This window comes from Procambarus clarkii, unplaced genomic scaffold, assembly GCF_040958095.1.
Source record: "Procambarus clarkii isolate CNS0578487 unplaced genomic scaffold, FALCON_Pclarkii_2.0 HiC_scaffold_134, whole genome shotgun sequence".
NCBI lineage: Eukaryota > Metazoa > Arthropoda > Malacostraca > Decapoda > Cambaridae > Procambarus > Procambarus clarkii.
Window position 1 is genome coordinate 357,218 of NW_027189167.1, and position 21,627 is coordinate 378,844.

The window sequence follows — 21,627 nt, forward strand, 5'->3', positions numbered from 1 at the left end:
TTCACTCCAGCCTACATCACCAGCTTCTTCACTAGCCTCTTTAGTGGTACTGCATCAAAGGCTTTCTGACAATCTATAAATATGCAGTCTGTCCACTCCTCTTTTCCTTGCCTTATTTTTGTTGCCTGGTCGTAGAATTCAAGTAACCCTGTGAGGCAGGACCTGCCATCCCTGAACCCATGTTGATGCTGTGTTACAAAGTTCTTTCGCTCCAGATGTTCCACTAGCTTTCTTCGCACAATCTTCTCCATCAGCTTGCATGGTATGCAGGTAAGGGTATGCAGGCTAGCTAGTGACGCCGCTCTGGATGACCTCAAATACACTTGTAAATATTAATAGTGTAGGGAAATAATAACGGTTTATTTTAAGTGCTATTTTATTTACCATAAGCAGTAAACTATATTTCCACCAAGGTTAGGATCCTCTGAACTTGAGTAGAATCATAGAGTATAACGGTTACAGTAAACCGATAAAGAACCCGGTTACGAGTAGGGAAATTTATGACGTAGACCGTCCCCTCCATTTTGGTATGAAGTGGTTTCGGCCACATCGAAAGTTGTAATAACGTTGTAGGAACGTTTGGGGAAATATAGGGTGGCGGAGGGGGACGTGTTGCCAGATGTATGATAAATATGGGAGAAGTAGTGTTCGAGTGAGGTGTGTATGGTTGTGTGAAAGTTGTGAGAACGTAGTGTTTTTTTTTTTGGACCTGTTACGTTTTCTGTTGAAATTTTGGGACATGATACATTTTCTGTTAAAATGAGAAGGTGAGATTGGTAGATGGAGGAGTGGGAAGAGTACGAAGTTCTTGGTGTATGGGTAAAAGGGTGATAAAGTTTGTAAGCTCCTCCCCCGGCCTTTTTGTCAGAGAGAGAGATGTATTTTTGGGGAGTAGATGTGTTTTAGGAGAGTGAGGAGAAGATATATGTAAAGGATGATTTGAAGAAGTTAAAGCAGAAAGATTTAACAGAAGATGTTTTAGAAGAATAGAGAAAGCAAAAACATAAGGTAACAGTTAGGAAAGATATAGAATAAACGAATGGGAGCTTTAAAGAGGCGCAGCGGTACAGTTAACAGAAGAAACTAAAGTAGTAGTAGCTTTAATGAGAGAGAGAGAGAGAGAGTGTGGCAAAAACAAAAAGAAAGCAGCAGCAGCAGCAGGAGTTAAGAAAGAAAAAGTAGTAGTATCAAAACATACGGAAGCAGCAGGAGTCGGGTGTGAGATTTTTCTCTACGCCTACCTCCCTTAAGAGGTGGACTACAAGTTTAAAGTCTGCTCACGGCAGTTAAGCATGAGTCCAGTAGAAAAAGGAAAAGCGGGAGCAAACCGCCAGGCCTCCACCACCAAGGGTGAAAACCTGTCCACAATAGGCCGCTGGCTCCTGTTAGTTAAACAGGACGTTAAAACTAATAAAGGGTAACCGACGGGTTCTCACAATCAAATATTTATATTTGAAGTGGCGCTATGAATTGGAATTCGAATTCCCAAGAACAGCCGCCTTATCAAGATCACATCAACATTTAATAATATGCAGAAATATGGTGGAATAATATGGTTGAAGGGTTGACATCAAAGACTGTTTTCTATAACATAACAATTTATTAATAACAAGAGACTAACTACTACATTACCGAGTTTACATTACGTTAATGTCAATCCAGTGGCATGATAACAAACAGCTAAATAGCAACCCTTGCTGTGAGGCTGCATACTGAACTAACCTGAACACAGGTGTGCCCACTGATGATGCAATATTGCAAAAAAGAAAAATATCACAGACTTAGTTACACCACAGCGAATGGTTACGTTATTGTACATCAAGTGGCATTTGCAACACAGCTATTCAACAGCCCCTCGAGAAGTGACAGCAGGCTCCATCTTGCTGACACTTCGGGCTGACAACATGAACTAACTGAACAAATGAAGGATCCACTGAAACAAAGACACAAGCAGGCAATCAATAGTGTCACGGTTTCCCTGACAGCTACTATAATCACAAACTCAGGGGTCCTCCCGCCCCCCAGGAGAGACCCACGTAACTAGGCGGAAGTCTAACAGTGACTCCCCCCTATCACAACCCCGTGTGAACACTCTTTGCAACTCCCACTAAGAAGTTGCCCTGTTGTAACCCGATACACCGACAGGCAAGGCGGGAATTCTGGGACACAGCTCCACAGATCCCTAGTATGACTCTACTCTCGTCACCAGACGACAACCAAAAGAAATTGCCTGAAGTGATTAATTACGTTAATTGACTGATCGCAGCAGTCAGCAACAAAGTACCACGGTAATCACAAACAATTGTCTCCCACTAGACAACAACATGATGATACTCTACGTTAATCTTTAACACTTGTCTCTCTCTTGTTAACAATAACTCAACATATTACACCATACTTGACTCCTTGCAAGTATTCAGTGAGTAATTCTCAATTAAGGTCAAACGGACCACTAATTACATCCCCATTGAGTTACGTTAACTAAGCCTACCCTAACTTGGTAGCTTCTCCACAGTCTGTGTCAAAAAAATTACGGGTGAGTGTTAATTACCCTAATTAACCCACTAATTACTGAGCCATTAATTAACTGTCACCAGGACCGATAATTAACCATCCATAAATACGTCTCACTCCGCACTGCCTAAGCAGGTCTCATCAAACACTGTGAATTCACGGGAAAGGAGTTAATTACCCTAACTAACAAGATGTGCCAATAATCCACTGTCCTCAGGCAGGATATGATTAATACAACGATTTATGCTAGCTCCATGACCTCGCTTTACCGAGTCACCGGAGCTCTCCAATGCTAATTACTCCACTAATTAACATGAGCCACTACTTTCTATACCCCTGAAAGGTAATTAGTCTAGAGCATAGTACGTTAACACAAATACTGACAGACTCTGACAGAACCTCTCCCACTACGTGAATCCATGATGAGAAGACTAATTACATAATTAGCTAGAGTGGTCAATTAACTGTCACATGGACAATTAATTGCTCCCGAGACGTATCTCATTATAGCTCAACACTGTTTCTCTTAACAGCCCCCACTCACTCCCCAATACAAAGTGTGCACCCCTTATCCAGTTAATTACCCCTTAATTAACTCACTGAATCCTTAAGTCCTCAACATACCTTAAAGAAACAAAGTAACCCCAGCGTTTCATAGGTCACACTATAATGGCATGCAACAACATATCAGCAATACCCACATATAGTTGCAGCACTGCAACTCGCTAATTACTGTGCCCACACAATAAAAACACACGCTTGTGCAACACACACACATATACTAATATTACTGCCCCTCTCCCTCTTTTACTTCTTGCACCTGCTTGCAAAGGAATACTGTGAACACACACATACTTCAGCCAGGCAATTAACCCATCAATTGCCTGCTCTCATTAAGCACTGAAAATTCCCCTGAATAATCCTAGAGGTCCCTTGAACCCTCAATACAGTTCCTGGGGCAATAATATTGTATAAACTGATAACAACACTGCACAAACCTGCAACATAATGATGCCGTCAGCATACCCCACATGCTAATAACATCATTAGGCAATCAGTCAGCAATCACACTTAATGACTTGCCACACAACACAGTACACAAACATGCAAATGAACACATCGAAATGACATTCATATAATCCATGAAAATTAATCATCAAGTAATGTGCTAATGTGCAACTAATTACACAGATTTCAGGGGTCCCCACTGACATCCCTGACTACCTCTAATGATTATAATTTTACTGTACTCTATGGCATTAATCCAGCCTGAACGATTATATAGAATCGACAGGCTGGATCACTTATATGGTAAATCTCTACACTGACTGGTCACACACTCCAGTCAGTCTACACACTTATATAAATATATATATAACTACTTGTGTGGTACCGTGTACAACATCCATCTCCAGGTACATCTCAACCAGCCACCTGGACGACAGTACAGACAGCTGTCTCTCAGCTGCTTCCTCACTGTTAACAACTTTTATTGTACTCACGGCTCCTTTCTACTGCCTTCTTTTCCTTATTTTCCTCATTACCAAAGTTACTACCACACTAGCTGACAACACTTAGCTGCTTGCTCCTCATGCGTCGACAAGATGTGGCCCTAGGCTGTCCCGGGAAAGTGGCCAAGGCAGGTGGCCACAGCGCCCCTCCCAAGCTGAGAGAGGGGGGGGTTGGGTGGCCGGCGTGCGGGTGGCCTGAGTGGCGTATGACGTCATAACACCCACCGGCCGGGCTGGCGGGCAGGGTGGTGTTTGGCCTCCACCCGTGGGCGGGCGCGCACATGGGTGCCACCCACAAGAGTACCCATGCGGCTGAGGAATCTCAACCCCATCACTCTAGAACCATGCCTTTGTTGTACACTGGGGTGACAACGGTTAGTGGCGTCACCACATGGCCACCGCCAGGTGGAATGCAAAGTCCAACATGGGCCTGTAATATCACATACGCGTACACTGTCCAACATCAATTGTCCATTGCCACTAGACAGGATACTCAGACCCGAGGGATGAGGGATCAATCTGATACTCCATGAGGATCTGCCAGCCTGCCTCATGCGTTCACACAGTCAACTGTCTCTTAGCTTTTTACTGTTTCTTCCGTAAATCCCTGGCCCCAATTCACTTAATTAGGCCTTGACACAACCCCTGATGGCAGGAGTGCCACCAATCGAGTAATTTGGACGACAGAAGCGATTAACAGGGGGTGGAGGCGGCAAGCGTGCCGCCCCCACCCAAACACCTCTTCCTTCCTTGGCCTCCCAATTCAAACTGAAGATTTCGCGGGCTAAGGAACACCAGATACCCATACCTACTTCCTACAATGCCTAGACCAATCAGCTTGGAGCCGGCACAGCTCCTCATGCCACTCCCAATCATAGTTCTTCGCGCCAAAACTAGGCTTGGACCCCACGTGCCCCAAACCAATCACCTCTCTCCGTCACCCTCGGGCGTCCCGTGACGTCACATGGAGGGTGAGGCCTAGAGTGGCGTGATGTCTCCCATGTGGGGGGGGGGGGGAAGAGGCAGCGCTCACCCCACTCTCCCCCCCCCACCTCTAACGGTTTTAGTCCAAGAAACTCACATCCTACTTCACAGAAACAGGAAAATCTCTGTAATTCTCTCTACAGAGCAATCACAGACTTCTAACTACTCTCAAGTGATAGTTCGTGACATAAGCTTTCATTCAACACCCAACAAGCATATGTTATTTTGAAAGCTTCAATTTCTAGAGTGTCTAGCCCAATCTAGAAACTAGTAAAACTAGCTGAGGGATCTAGATCCCTCACACAACCTCCCACTAAAGAATATATTTTCCTGCAAGGAAAATACATTCAAAACACCAGCTAGTTTTTCTGCACACACCTGCCCAACAGGTGTACTAGCTAAACAAGTGTGGAGTGTGAAACTCTGTTTCCTATACATCCTGGCCTGAGGGTCTCTGTGCACTACCACCGGATCACCCAGGTGGTGCTGCCCGACCTTGGAGTGGCAACATGTTCGGCTCCAGCTCTGGTCCTGGCCGGTTCAACACCTCGCAACCATTTCCATCACTGAACCTCCCATTTCCATCCTCGGTCTGTGTCATACTGGACACATGTGCAACACATTGGTGTGGCCTCATCGGTGAAGCACTTCTACACTCCCCTCAGCCTACAAAGGACTTGCTGTCAGTCCTCTACCTGACCTAGCAACAAGTTGACAGGATCACTCTCACTGTCCAACTGCCCAACACCAGCCGGTCTTGCTCTACCGACTGAACTATCTGGGAGAAAACCCTCTTCTACAAGTACCTATGCTCCCCTACTGAGCCTGGGGTCCCTCCCTTGCTTCTCCTAGGTCCCACTACTCTAACAAGGACTCAAGCAAAACTTTTGACATCTGTCAAACTCTCTGGTCTATTTCTCCCCTGGACCTAACTTGGAATGTGATCAGCATTCCCTCTGCAGATCTACTATAACCCTTTACCAAGGCAATCCTTAAAGAACAAAATCATTATGCTGCTGGGGATCTGAACCATGGAAAATCACCAGCCCAAAATGACCCTTGCCATCTTGCATTGGCAGCCTTTCTTCAAAAGGCGATCGATGTATGCATCCATCGAATCGTCTTTCTCAGAACTGCCAAGCTAGGCATCTTTACCTTCATACCTTGTCACCGGGTTAAGTGCACTAGGGTGGGTTTGGCTTCCCTTCCCTGTGTGAGATTGCCTCCTTGCAATCTGCACTTGAGCCAGCACTGACTTGCTGCGCTCTCACCTTCAGGCTCGAACTCGGCCTTGCTGTCACCTCTGCAAACGGGAGCCTCTGCTCAACCTCTCTAGTGACTACCTTGAATTCTTCCTGGGGTTGTACAGTCCCCACTCTGGCAAGAAATTCCGTCACCTGTCTAACTACAGATTAATTATTTCCCTTCTCTAAAGAAGTCTACTCGGATCCTACTGTGGTGGCGCGACCTCCCACTAAGATCCTACTGTGTAATAACAACTACACTCCCATGACACCCTTGACAACTACAGTGTCGTCCAATAAGACCTCTCACTCTTGAGGTCACTTCTAGAAGCTTCTTCTACCCTAAGGTAGGTGGTGTCTTGCATCTCAGGCAGATCCTGAGTGCACTCTTGCAACCCCTGTTGCACGCTGGCTTGGTGTCCATGACACCTGCTGCTGAGCTGACACCCCTCACCAATGAGTGTGTCAATGTCCACAAGCTAGCAGCCACAAAAAGCCAGACAGATTTCCCCATATCTACCATGAAATACCTCTTACATACTGTGTGTGTGTGGTGTGTGTACCTACGTGTGACAACCGTGCACAAAACATACCTCCAACAATACTGTTCCACAATATTCTGCAACGATATCTTATGTAACTTTAAAAATCAATAAGACTACTCTTCATTGGCTCGAACCCAAGTTGCATAGCCCCACGTTGGGCGCCAGCTGTGAGATTTTTCTCTACGCCTACCTCCCTTAAGAGGTGGACTACAAGTTTAAAGTCTGCTCACGGCAGTTAAGCATGAGTCCAGTAGAAAAAGGAAAAGCGGGAGCAAACCGCCAGGCCTCCACCACCAAGGATGAAATCCTGTCCACAATAGGCCGCTGGCTCCTCCTAGTTAAACAGGACGTTAAAACTAATAAAGGGTAACCGAAGGGTTCTCACAATCAAATATTTATATTTGAAGTGGCGCTATGAATTGGAATTCGAATTCCCAAGAACAGCCGCCCTATCAAGATCACATCAACATTTAATAATATGCAGAAATATGGTGGAATAATATGGTTGAAGGGTTGACATCAAAGACTGTTTTCTATAACATAACAATTTATTAATAACAAGAGACTAACTACTGCATTACCGAGTTTACATTACGTTAATGTCAATCCAGTGGCATGATAACAAACAGCTAAATAGCAACCCTTGCTGTGAGGCTGCATACTGAACTAACCTGAACACAGGTGTGCCCACTGATGACGCAATATTGCAAAAAAGAAAAATATCACAGACTAAGTTACACCACAGCGAATGGTTACGTTATTGTACATCAAGTGGCATTTGCAACACAGCTATTCAACAGCCCCTCGAGAAGTGACAGCAGGCTCCATCTTGCTGACACTTCGGGCTGACAACATGAACTAACTGAACAAATGAAGGATCCACTGAAACAAAGACACAAGCAGGCAATCAATAGTGTCACGGTTTCCCTGACAGCTACTATAATCACAAACTCAGGGGTCCTCCCGTCCCCCCAGGAGAGACCCACGTAACTAGGCGGAAGTCTAACAGTGACTACCCCCTATCACAACCCCGTGTGAACACTCTTTGCAACTCCCACTAAGAAGTTGCCCTGTTGTAACCCGATACACCGACAGGCAAGGCGGGAATTCTGGGACACAGCTCCACAGATCCCTAGTATGACTCTACTCTCGTCACCAGACGACAACCAAAAGAAATTGCCTGAAGTGATTAATTACGTTAATTGACTGATCGCAGCAGTCAGCAACAAAGTACCATGATAATCACAAACAATGGTCTCCCACTAGACAACAACATGATGATACTCTACGTTAATCTTTAACACTTGTCTCTCTCTTGTTAACAATAACTCAACATATTACAACACACTTGACTCCTTGCAAGTATTCAGTGAGTAATTCTCAATTAAGGTCAAACGGACCACTAATTACATCCCCATTGAGTTACGTTAACTAAGCCTACCCTAACTTGGTAGCTTCTCCACAGTCTGTGTCAAAAAAATTACGAGTGAGTGTTAATTACCCTAATTAACCCACTAATTACTGAGCCATTAATTAACTGTCACCAGGACCGATAATTAACCATCCAAAAATACGTCTCACTCCGCACTGCCTAAGCAGGTCTCATCAAACACTGTGAATTCACGGGAAAGGAGTTAATTACCCTAATTAACAAGATGTGCCAATAATCCATTGTCCTCAGACAGAATATGATTAATACAACGATTTATGCTAGCTCCATGACCTCGCTTTACCGAGTCACCGGAGCTCTCCAATGCTAATTACTCCACTAATTAACATGAGCCACTACTTTCTATACCCCTGAAAGGTAATTAGTCTCGAGCATAGTACGTTAACACAAATACTGACAGACTCTGACAGAACCTCTCCCACTTCGTGAATCCATGATGAGAAGGCTAATTACATAATTAGCTAGAGTGGTCAATTAACTGTCACATGGACAATTAATTGCTCCCGAGACGTATCTCATTATAGCTCAACACTGTTTCTCTTAACAGCCCCCACTCACTCCCCAATACTAAGTGTGCACCCCTTATCCAGTTAATTACCCCTAAATTAACTCACTGAATCCTTAAGTCCTCAACATAACTTAAAGAAACAAAGTAACCCCAGCGTTACATAGGTCACACTATAATGGCATGCAACAACATATCAGCACTACCCACATATAGTTGCAGCACTGCAACTCGCTAATTACTGTGACCACACAATAAAAACACACGGTTGTGCAACACACACACGTATACTAATATTACTGCCCCTCTCCCTCTTTTACTTCTTGCACCCGCTTGCAAAGGAATACTGTGAACACACACATACTTCAGCCAGGCAATTAATCCATCAATTGCCTGCTCTCATTAAGCACTAAAAATTCCCCTGAATAATCCTAGAGGTCCCTTGAACCCTCAATACAGTTCCTGGGGCAATATTATTGTATAAACTGATACCAACACTGCACAAACCTGCAACATAATGATGCCGTCAGCATACCCCACATGCTAATGACATCATTAGGCAATCAGTCAGCAATCACACTTAATGACTTGCCACACAACACAGTACACAAACATGCAAATGAACACATCGAAATGACATTCATATAATCCATGAAAATTATTCATCAAGTAATGTGCTAATGTGCAACTAATTACACAGACTTCAGGGGTCCCCACTGACATCCCTGACTACATCTAATGATTATAATTTTACTGTACTCTATGGCATTAATCCAGCCTGAACGATTATATAGAATCGACAGGCTGGATCACTTATATGGTAAATCTCTACACTGACTGGTCACACACTCCAGTCAGTCTACACACTTATATAAATATATATATAACTACTTGTGTGGTACCGTGTACAACATCCATCTCCAGGTACATCCCAACCAGCCACCTGGACGACAGTACAGACTGCTGTCTCTCAGCTGCTTCCTCACTGTTAACAACTTTTATTGTACTCACGGCTCCTTTCTACTGCCTTCTTCCCTTATTTTCCTCATTACCAAAGTTACTACCACACTAGCTGACAACACTTAGCTGATTGCTCCTCATGCGTCGACAAGATGTGGCCCTAGGCTGTCCCGGGAAAGTGGCCAAGGCATGTGGCCAAGGCAGGTGGCCACAGCGCCCCTCCCAAGCTGAGAGAGAGCGGGGTTGGGTGGCCTGCGTGCGGGTGGCCTGAGTGGCGTATGACGTCATAACACCCACCGGCCGGGCTGGCGGGCGGGGTGGTGTTTGGCCTCCACCCGTGGGCAGGCGCGCACATGGGTGCCGCCCACAAGAGTACCCACGCGGCTGAGGAATCTCAACCCCATCACTCTGGAACCATGCCTTTGTTCTACACTGGGGTGACAACGGTTGGTGGCGTCACCACATGGCCACCGCCAGGTGGAATGCAAAGTCCAACATGGGCCTGTAATATCACATACGCGTACACTGCCCAACATCAATTGTCCATTGCCACTAGACAGGATACTCAGACCTGAGGGATGAGGGATCAATCTGATACTCCATGAGGATCTGCCAGCCTGCCTCATGCGTTCACACAGTCAACGGTCTCTTAGCTTTTTACTGTTTCTTCCGTAAATCCCTGGCCCCAATTCACTTAATTAGGCCTTGACACAACCCCTGATGGCAGGAGTGCCACCAATCGAGTAATTTGGACGACAGAAGCGATTAACAAGGGGTGGAGGCGGCAAGCGTGCCGCCCCCACCCAAACACCTCTTCCTTCCCGAGCCGCCCAATTAAAACTGAAGATTTCGCGGGCTAAGGAACACCAGATACCCATACCTACTCCCTACAATGCCTAGACCAATCAGCTTGGAGCCGGCACAGCTCCTCGTGTCGCTCCCAATCATAGTTCTTCGCGCCAAAACTAGGCTTGGACCCCACGGGCCCCAAACCAATCATCTCTCTCCGTCACCCTCGGGCGTCCCGTGGCGTCACAAGGAGGGTGAGGCCTAGAGTGGCGTGATGTCTCCCATGTGGTGGGGGGAAGAGGCAGCGCTCACCCCACTCTCCCCCCCACCTCTAACGGTTTTAGTCCAAGAAACTCACATCCTACTTCACAGAAACAGGAAAATCTCTGTAATTCTCTCTACAGAGCAATCACAGACTTCTAACTACTCTCAAGTGATAGTTCGTGACATAAACTTTCATTCAACACCCAACAAGCATATGTTATTTTGAAAGCTTCAATTTCTAAAGTGTCTAGCCCAATCTAGAAACTAGGAAAACTAGCTGAGTGATCTAGATCCCTCACATCGGGTAAAGTTAACAGAAGTAAAGTTAACAGAAGTAAAGTAGAAAGAGGTAGCAAAAGTGATGAGAAACATTTTGCAGTAAGAAGAAGAAGAAGGTAGACTTACTTGAAAGCGGAGAGGTGTGCATAGACGTGTTGCCAAGTCGAGACTGAGAAGGGTTGGCGAGCACATGGGATAGTGGGATCTTACCTTAAGCACGTACAGAGAATAACAATGAAATATAATGCGTAATGCAAACCCTCGATTTTTTTTTGTCTCGAGGATAAATATCCTCTTAGGGTTCTTCAGGTCAGTTAGAAAGTTACTAACTGTCTGTCTGTCCGTCCGTCTCTCTGTCTCCCTGTCTGTCTGTCTGTCGGTCCGTCCATCTGTCTGTTGGATGATCTAACCGGTGACTGTGTATCTGTCTTGTCTGTCTGTCTGTATACCGGGTAGACAAGGATAAACTATTCAACACTGGTGGTACGCGAACAAGGGGACACAGGTGGAAACTTAGTACCCACATGAGCCATAGGGACGTTAGAAAGAACTTTTTCAGTGTCAGAGTAATTATTGGATGGAATGCATTAGGCAGTGATGTAGTGGAGGCTGACTCCATACAGTTTCAAATGTAGATATGACAGAGCCCAGTATGCTCAGGAATCTGTACATCAGTTAATTGACAGTTGAGAGGCGGGACCAAAGAGCCAAAGCCCCGCAAGCACAAACAGGTGAGTACATACACATCCCTAGGATGAAGCAAGTAGCAGCTAATTCCCAGGTAATTATTTACTCCTAGATGAGCAGATGTATCAGGTGAAAGAATCTGTTTCTGCCTTGACAGTGAATCGACCCCCCCCCTGCCCTTAGGAACACAACCCCTGCCCTTATTAATACAACCCCTGCCCTTATTAATACAACCCCTGGCCTCTAGGATTAAAAGCTCTGCCCTCATGATTACAACCTCTGCATTCAGGATTACAACCGCTGCCCTCAGGATTACAACCCCTGGCCTCAGGATTAACACCCCTGCCCTCAGGATTACAAACTCTGCCCTCAGGATTGCAAACTCCGCCCTCAGGATTACAACCCCTGCCCTCAGGATTACAACCCCTGCCCTCAGGATTACAACCCCTGCCCTCAGGATTACAACCCTTGCCCTCATGATTACAACCCCTGCCTTCAGGATTACAAAATCTGCCCCGAGGATTACAACCCCTGCCCTCAGGATTACAACCCCTGCCCTCAGGATTACAAACTCTGCTCTCAGGATTACAACCCCCGCCTTCAGGATTACAAACTCTGCCCTCAGGATTATAACTTGTGCCCTCAGGATTACATCCCCTGCCCTCAGGATTACAACCCCTGCCCTCAGGATTACAACCCTTACCCTCATGATTACAACCCCTGCCCTCAGGATTACAAAATCTGCCCGGAGGATTACAACCCCAACCCTCAGGGTTACAACCTCCGCCATTAGGATTACAGCCCCTGCCATTAGTATTACAACCCCTGCCCTCACGATTACAACCCCTGCCCTCAGGATTACTACCCCTGTCATTAGGATTACAACCCCTACCCTCAGGATTACAACCCCTGCCCTCAGGATAAAAACCTCTGTAATTAGGATTACAGCCCCTTCCATTAGGATTACAACCCCTGCCTTCAGGATTACAACCCCCTGCCCTCAGGATTACAACCCCTGCCCTCAGGATTACAACCCTTGCCCTCATCATTACAACCCCTGCCCTCAGGATTACAACCCCTGCCCTCAGGATTACAACCCCTGCCCTCAGGATTACAACCCCTGCCCTCAGGATTACAACCCCTTCCCTTCCCTCAGGATTACAACCCCTGCCCTCAGGATTACAACCCCTGCCCTTCCCTCAGGATTACAACCTCTGCCATTAGGATTACAGCCCCTGCCATTAGTATTACAACCCCTGCCCTCACGATTACAACAACTGCCCTCACGATTACTACCCCCTGCCATTAGGATTACAACCCCTGCCCTCAGGATTACAACCCCTGCCCTCAGGATTACTACCCCTGCCATTAGGATTACAACCCCTGCCCTCACGATTACAACCCCTGCCCTCAGGATTACTACCCCTGTCATTAGGATTACAACCCCTGCCCTCAGGATTACAACCCCTGCCCTCAGGATTACAACCCCTGCCCTCACGATTACAACCCCTGCCCTCACGATTACAACCCCTGCCCTCACGATTACAACCCCTGCCCTCACGATTACAACCCCTGCCCTCACGATTACAACCCCTGTAATTAGGATTACAATCCCTGCCCTCAGGATTACAACCCCTGCCCTCTGGATTATAACCCCTGCTCTCAGGATTACAACACCTGCTTTCAGGATTACAACCCCTGCCCTCAGGATTGCAACCCCTAGCTTCAGGATTACAACCCCCGCCCTCAGGATTACAACCCCTGCCCTCAGGATTACAACCCCTGCCCTCAGGATTACAACCCCTGCCCTCAGGATTACAACCCCTGCCCTCAGGATTACAACCCTTGCCCTCATGATTACAACCCCTGCCTTCAGGATTACAAAATCTGCCCCGAGGATTAAAACCCCTGCCCTCAGGATTACAACCCCTGCCCTCAGGATTACAAACTCTGCTCTCAGGATTACAACCCCTGCCCTCAAGATTACAAACTCTGCCCTCAGGATTATAACCTGTGCCCTCAGGATTACAACTCCTGCCCTCAGGATTACAACCCCTGCCCTCAGGATTACAACCCTTGCCCTCATGATTACAACCCCTGCCCTCAGGATTACAAAATCTGCCCGGAGGATTACAACCCCTACCCTCAGGGTTACAACCTCTGCCATTAGGATTACAGCCCCTGCCATTAGTATTACAACCCCTGCCCTCACGATTACAACCCCTGCCCTCAGGATTACTACCCTTGCCATTAGGATTACAACCCCTACTCTCAGGATTACAACCCCTGCCCTCAGGATTAAAACCTCTGTCATTAGGATTACAGCCCCTTCCATTAGGATTACAACCCCTGCCCTCTGGATTACAACCCCTGCTCTCAGGATTACAACCCCTGCCCTCAGGATTACAACCCTTGCCCTCAGGATTACAACCCCTGCCCTCAGGATTACAACCCCTGCCCTCAGGATTACAACCCCTGCCCTCAGGATTACAACCCCTGCCCTCAGGATTACAACCCCTGCCCTTCCCTCAGGATTACAACCTCTGCCATTAGGATTACAGCCCCTGCCATTAGTATTACAACCCCTGCCCTCACGATTACAACCCCTGCCCTCAGGATTACTACCCCTGCCATTAGGATTACAACCCCTGCCCTCAGGATTACAACCCCTGCCCTCAGTATTACTACCTCTGCCATTAGGATTACAACCCCTGCCCTCACGATTACAACCCCTGCCCTCAGGATTACTCCCCCTGCCATTAGGATTACAACCCCTGCCCTCAGGATTACAACCCCTGCCCTCAGGATTACAACCCCTGCCCTCAGGATTACAACCCCTGCCCTCACGATTACAACCCCTGCCCTCACGATTACAACCCCTGCCCTCACGATTACAACCCCTGCCATTAGGATTACAACCCCATCCCTCAGGATTACAACCCCTGCCCTCAGGATTACAACCCCTGCCCTCAGGATTACAACCCCTGCCCTCAGGATTACAACCCCTGCCCTCAGGATTGCAACCCCTAGCCTCAGGATTACAACCCCCGCCCATAGGATTACAACCCCTGCCCTCAGGATTACAACCCCTGCCCTCAGGATTACAACCCCTGCCCTCAGGATTACAACCCCTGCCCTCAGGATTACAACCCCTGCCCTCAGGAATACAACCCCTGCCCTCAGGATTACAACCCCTGCCCTTCCCACAGGATTACAACCCCTGCCCTTCCCACAGGATTACAACCTCTGCCATTAGGATTACAGCCCCTGCCATTAGTATTACAACCCCTGCCCTCACGATTACAACCCCTGCCCTCAGGATTACTACTCTGCCATTAGGATTACAACCCCTGCCCTCACGATTACAACCCCTGCCCTCAGGATTACTACCCCTGCCATTAGGATTACAACCCCTGCCTTCAGGATTACAACCCCTGCCCTCAGGATTACAACCCCTGCCCTCAGGATTACAACCCCTGCCCTCAGGATTACAACCCCTGCCCTCAAGATTACAACCCCTGCCCTCAGGATTACAACCCCTGCCATTAGGATTACAACCCCTGCCCTCACGATTACAACCTATGCCCTCACGATTACAACCCCTGCCATTAGGATTACAACCCCTGGACTCAGGATTACAACCCCTGCCCTCAGGATTACAACCCCTGCCCTCAGGATTACAACCCCTGCCCTCAGGATTACAACCCCTACCCTCAGGATTACTACCCCTGCCATTAGGATTACAACCCCTTCCCTCACGATTACAACCCCTGCCATCAGGATTACTCCCCCTGCCATTATGATTACAACCCCTGCCCTAAGGATTACAACCCCTGCCCTCAGGATTACAACCCCTGCCCTCAGGATTACAACCCCTGCCCTCAGGATTACAACCCCTGCCTTCAGGATTACAACCCCTGGCCTCACGATTACAACCCCTGCCCTCACGATTACAACCCCTGCCATTAGGATTACAACCCCTGCCCTCAGGATTACAACCCCTGCCCTCAGGATTACAACCTCTGCCCTCAGGATTACAACCCCTGCCCTCAGGATTACAACCCCTGCCCTCAGGATTGCAACCCCTAGTCTCAGGATTACAACCCCTGCCCTTAGGATTACAACCCCTGCCCTTAGGATTACAGCCTCTGCCATTAGTATTACAACCCCTGCCCTCACGATTACAACCCCTGCCCTCAGGATTACTACCCTTGCTATTAGGATTACAACCCCTGCCCTCACGATTACAACCCCTGCCCTCAGGATTACTACCCCTGCCATTAGGATTACAACCCCTGCCTTCAGGATTACAACCCCTGCCCTCAGGATTACAACCCCTGCCCTCAGGATTACAACCCCTGCCCTCAGGATTACAACCCCTGCCCTCAAGATTACAACCCCTGCCCTCAGGATTACAACCCCTACCATTAGGATTACAACCCCTGCCCTCACGATTACAACCCCTGCCCTCACGATTACAACCCCTGCCATTAGGATTACAACCCCTGCCTTCAGGATTACAACCCCTGCCCTCAGGATTACAACCCCTGCCCTCAGGATTACAACCCCTGCCCTCAGGATTACAACCCCCTGCCCTTCCCTCAGGATTACAACCTCTACCATTAGGATTACAGCCCCTGCCATTAGTATTACAACCCCTGCCCTCAGGATTACTATCCCTGCCATTAGGATTACAACCCCTGCCCTCAGGATTACAACCCCTGCCCTCAGGATTAATTCCCCTGCCATTAGGATTAAACCCCTGCCCTCAGGATTACAACCCCTGCCCTCAGGATTACAACCCCTGCCCTCAGGATTACAACCCCTGCCCTCAAGATTACAACCCTTGCCCTTAGGATTACAACCCCTGCCCTCACAATTACAACCCCTGCCCTCACGATTACAACCCCTGCCATTAGGATTACAACCCCTGCCCTCAGGATTACAACCCCTGCCCTCAGGATTACAACCCCTGCCCTCAGGATTACAACCCCTGCCCTCAGGATTACAACCCCCTGCCCTCAGGATTACAACCCCTGCCCTCAGGATTACAACCCCGGCCCTCAGGATTGCAACCCCTAGCCTCAGGATTACAACCCCCGCCCTCAGGATTACAACCCCTGCCCTCAGGATTACAACCCCTGCCCTCAGGATTACAACCCCTGCCTTCAGGATTACAACCCCTGCCCTCAGGATTACAACCCCTGCCCTCAGGATTACAACCCCTGCCCTCAGGATTACAACCCCTGCCCTCAAGATTACAACCCCCGCCTTTAGGATTACAACCCCTGCCCTCAGGATTACAACCCCTGCCCTCAGGATTACAACCCCTGCCTTCAGGATTACAACCCCTGCCCTCAGGATTACAACCCCTGCCCTCAGGATTACAACCCCTGCCCTCAGGATTACAACCCCTGCCCTCAAGATTACAACCCCTGCCCTCAGGATTACAACCCCTGCCATTAGGATTACAACCTCTGCCCTCAGGATTACAACCTATGCCCTCACGATTACAACCCCTGCCATTAGGATTACATCCCCTGGACTCAGGATTACAACCCCTGCCCTCAGGATTACAACCCCTGCCCTCAGGATTACAACCCCTGCCCTCAGGATTACTACCCCTGCCATTAGGATTACAACTCCTTCCCTCACGATTACAACCCCTGCCCTCAGGATTACTCCCCCTGCCATTAGGATTACAACCCCTGCCCTCAGGATTACAACCCCTGCCCTCAGGATTACAACCCCTGCCCTCAGGATTACAACCCCTGCCCTCAGAATTACAACCCAAGCCCTCAGGATTACAACCCCTGGCCTCACGATTACAACCCCTGCCCTCACGATTACAACCCCTGCCATTAGGATTACAACCCCTGCCCTCAGGATTACAACCCCTGCCCTCAGGATTACAACCTCTGCCCTCAGGATTACAACCCCTGCCCTCAGGATTACAACCCTTGCCCTCAGGATTGCAACCCCTAGCCTCAGGATTACAACCCCCGCCCTTAGGATTACAACCCCTGCCCTTAGGATTTCAGCCCCTGCCATTAGTATTACAACCCCTGCCCTCACGATTACAACCCCTGCCCTCAGGATTACTACCCCTGCCATTAGGATTACAACCCCTGCCCTCACGATTACAACCCCTGCCCTCAGGATTACTACCCCTGCCATTAGGATTACAACCCCTGCCTTCAGGATTACAACCCCTGCCCTCAGGATTACAACCCCTGCCCTCAGGATTACAACCCCTGCCCTCAGGATTACAACCCCTGTCCTCAAGATTACAACCCCTGCCCTCAGGATTACAACCCCTGCCATTAGGATTACAACCCCTGCCCTCACGATTACAACCCCTGCCCTCACGATTACAACCCCTGCCATTAGGATTACAACCCCTGCCCTCAGGATTACAACCCCTGCCCTCAGGATTACAACCCCTGCCCTCAGGATTACAACCCCTGCCCTCAGGATTACAACCCCTGCCCTTCCCTCAGGATTACAACCTCTGCCATTAGGATTACAGCCCCTGCCATTAGTATTACAACCCCTGCCCTCAGGATTACTATCCCTGCCATTAGGATTACAACCCCTGCCCTCAGGATTACAACCCCTGCCCTCAGGATTACTTCCCCTGCCATTAGGATTAAACCCCTGCCCTCAGGATTACAACCCCTGCCCTCAGGATTACAACCCCTGCCCTCAGGATTACAACCCCTGCCCTCAGGATTACAACCCCCTGCCCTCAGGATTACAACCCCTGCCCTCAGGATTACAACCCCGGCCCTCAGGATTGCAACCCCTAGCCTCAGGATTACAACCCCCGGCCTCAGGATTACAACCCCTGCCCTCAGGATTACAACCTCTGCCCTCAGGATTACAACCCCTGCCCTCAGGATTACAACCCCTGCCCTCAGGATTACAACCCCTGCCCTCAGGATTACAACCCCTGCCCTCAGGATTACAACCCCTGCCCTCAAGATTACAACCCCCGCCTTTAGGATTACAACCCCTGCCCTCAGGATTACAACCCCTGCCCTCAGGATTACAACCCCTGCCTTCAGGATTACAACCCCTGCCCTCAGGATTACAACCCCTGCCCTCAGGATTACAACCCCTGCCCTCAGGATTACAACCCCTGCCCTCAAGATTACAACCCCTGCCCTCAGGATTACAACCCCTGCCATTAGGATTACAACCTCTGCCCTCAGGATTACAACCTATGCCCTCACGATTACAACCCCTGCCATTAGGATTACATCCCCTGGACTCAGGATTACAACCCCTGCCCTCAGGATTACAACCCCTGCCCTCAGGATTACAACCCCTGCCCTCAGGATTACTACCCCTGCCATTAGGATTACAACTCCTTCCCTCACGATTACAACCCCTGCCCTCAGGATTACTCCCCCTGCCATTAGGATTACAACCCCTGCCCTCAGGATTACAACCCCTGCCCTCAGGATTACAACCCCTGCCCTCAGGATTACAACCCCTGCCCTCAGAATTACAACCCAAGCCCTCAGGATTACAACCCCTGGCCTCACGATTACAACCCCTGCCCTCACGATTACAACCCCTGCCATTAGGATTACAACCCCTGCCCTCAGGATTACAACCCCTGCCCTCAGGATTACAACCTCTGCCCTCAGGATTACAACCCCTGCCCTCAGGATTACAACCTTTGCCCTCAGGATTGCAACCCCTAGCCTCAGGATTACAACCCCCGCCCTTAGGATTACAACCCCTGCCCTTAGGATTTCAGCCCCTGCCATTAGTATTACAACCCCTGCCCTCACGATTACAACCCCTGCCCTCAGGATTACTACCCCTGCCATTAGGATTACAACCCCTGCCCTCACGATTACAACCCCTGCCCTCAGGATTACTACCCCTGCCATTAGGATTACAACCCCTGCCTTCAGGATTACAACCCCTGCCCTCAGGATTACAACCCCTGCCCTCAGGATTACAACCCCTGCCCTCAGGATTACAACCCCTGCCCTCAAGATTACAACCCCTGCCCTCAGGATTACAACCCCTGCCATTAGGATTACAACCCCTGCCCTCACGATTACAACCCCTGCCCTCACGATTACAACCCCTGCCATTAGGATTACAACCCCTGCCCTCAGGATTACAACCCCTGCCCTCAGGATTACAACCCCTGCCCTCAGGATTACAACCCCTGCCCTCAGGATTACAACCCCTGCCCTTCCCTCAGGATTACAACCTCTGCCATTAGGATTACAGCCCCTGCCATTAGTATTACAACCCCTGCCCTCAGGATTACTATCCCTGCCATTAGGATTACAACCCCTGCCCTCAGGATTACAACCCCTGCCCTCAGGATTACTTCCCCTGCCATTAGGATTAAACCCCTGCCCTCAGGATTACAACCCCTGCCCTCAGGATTACAACCCCTGCCCTCAGGATTACAACCCCTGCCCTCAGGATTACAACCCCCTGCCCTCAGGATTACAACCCCTGCCCTCAGGATTACAACCCCGGCCCTCAGGATTGCAACCCCTAGCCTCAGGATTACAACCCCCGGCCTCAGGATTACAACCCCTGCCCTCAGGATTACGACCTCTGCCCTCAGGATTACAACCCCTGCCCTCAGGATTACAACCCCTGCCCTCAGGATTACAACCCCTGCCCTCAGGATTACAACCCCTGCCCTCATTTTACAACCCCTGCCCTCAGGATTACAACCCCTGCCCTCAGGATTACAACCCAAGCCCTCAGGATTGCAACCCCTAGCCTCAGGATTACAACCCCCGCCCTCAGGATTAAAACCCCTGCCCTCAGGATTACAACCCCTGCCCTCAGGATTACAACCCCTGCCCACAGGATTACAACCCCTGCCCTCAGGATTACAACCCCTGCCATCAGGATTGCAACCCCTGCCCTCAGGATTACAACCCCTGCCCTCAGGATTGCAACCCCTGCCCTCAGGATTGCAACCCCTAGCCTCAGGATTACAATCCCTGAACATTGATCAGGAGGCACTGTGTGTGTACTCACCTATTTGTAATCAGCTAGTTGTGCTTGCAGGATTTCAGCTTCGACTCTTTGATTCCGCCTCTAAACTGTTGATCAACTGGTGTGCGGGTTCCTCAGCCTAATGGGTTCTATTATATCTATATTTAAAACTGCGAATGGAGTCTCCATCCAGAACATCACTTAATAAGGCATTCTATTTCTTAACAACTCTCACACTGAAAAAACTATTTATTTTGTCTCTGTGGCACATATGAGCACTAAGTTTCCACTGCTGTTCCCGTGTGAGTGTTCCACCTATTGTAAATAGTTTGTCTTTATCAATGATGTCAATTGCTCTGGGAATTTTGTAGGTGGTAATTATGCCTCCCCCATTTCTTCTGTCTTCCAAGGACGTTACACATAATTACAATAGCATTTCCTCGAACTCATACCTCTCAGCTCAGGGACTAGCCTCGTGGAATACCTATGAATCCCTCTAGCTATGTCTGTTTTAAAGATAGGTACTGCTTCCACGCTGGATCTGATACTTTAGGATTGGTGTTCCACATGTGGTACAGGAGGTTCTCAATGATTCTTTACGCAAGTTTCTGAAGGCCGTTTTCATGTTGGCCAGCGTAGTATATACCGCTGAAGATATCCTTTCGATATAGGCTTTTAGGAAATGGTTCCTTGTGATATCAATCCCTTGATCTCTACCTGATTCCTGAAGGACTTCATCTCCTAACTCGTACCTTGTGATTGGCCTTATACTTCCATTACCTATTTTAATCATTGTACACTTGCGTTAAACTCTTGTAGCCATTTATTACCATTCCATCAGTCTCTCTATGTTATCTTGCAGGCTGTGCTTTTCTTCCTGTGTCTTACTCATTCTCATAGTCTGAGC

At 48.6% G+C, this 21,627-nt stretch overlaps 1 protein-coding gene across 1 annotated transcript; it reads right to left on the reverse strand.

The window, feature by feature from the left end:
- Nucleotides 1–11,956: 11,956 nt before the first annotated feature.
- Nucleotides 11,957–14,787, reverse strand: LOC138360949 (RNA-binding motif protein, X-linked-like-3). Its single transcript, XM_069320436.1, has 3 exons — nucleotides 14,274–14,787; nucleotides 13,410–14,088; nucleotides 11,957–12,641 (listed from the first exon to the last, which is right to left on the reverse strand). The coding sequence occupies exons 1-3, from the start codon at nucleotides 14,785–14,787 to the stop codon at nucleotides 11,957–11,959; spliced, it is 1,878 nt and encodes a 625-aa protein (XP_069176537.1).
- Nucleotides 14,788–21,627: the final 6,840 nt, after the last annotated feature.

Excerpts from the sequence above, each read along its gene's own strand:
- LOC138360949 (XM_069320436.1), bottom strand. The coding sequence starts at position 14,787 with ATGGGCGGGGGTTGTAATCCTGAGGCTAGGGGTTGCAATCCTGAGGGC. Across the intron at positions 14,089-14,273 it reads CTGTAATCCTAATGGCAGAG|AGGGCAGGGGTTGTAATCCT; the intron begins GTTGTAATCCTG and ends GTTGTAATCCAG. Across the intron at positions 12,642-13,409 it reads GGTTGTAATCCTGAAAGCAG|GGGTTGTAATCCTGAGGGTA; the intron begins GTGTTGTAATCC and ends TCCTGAGGGCAG.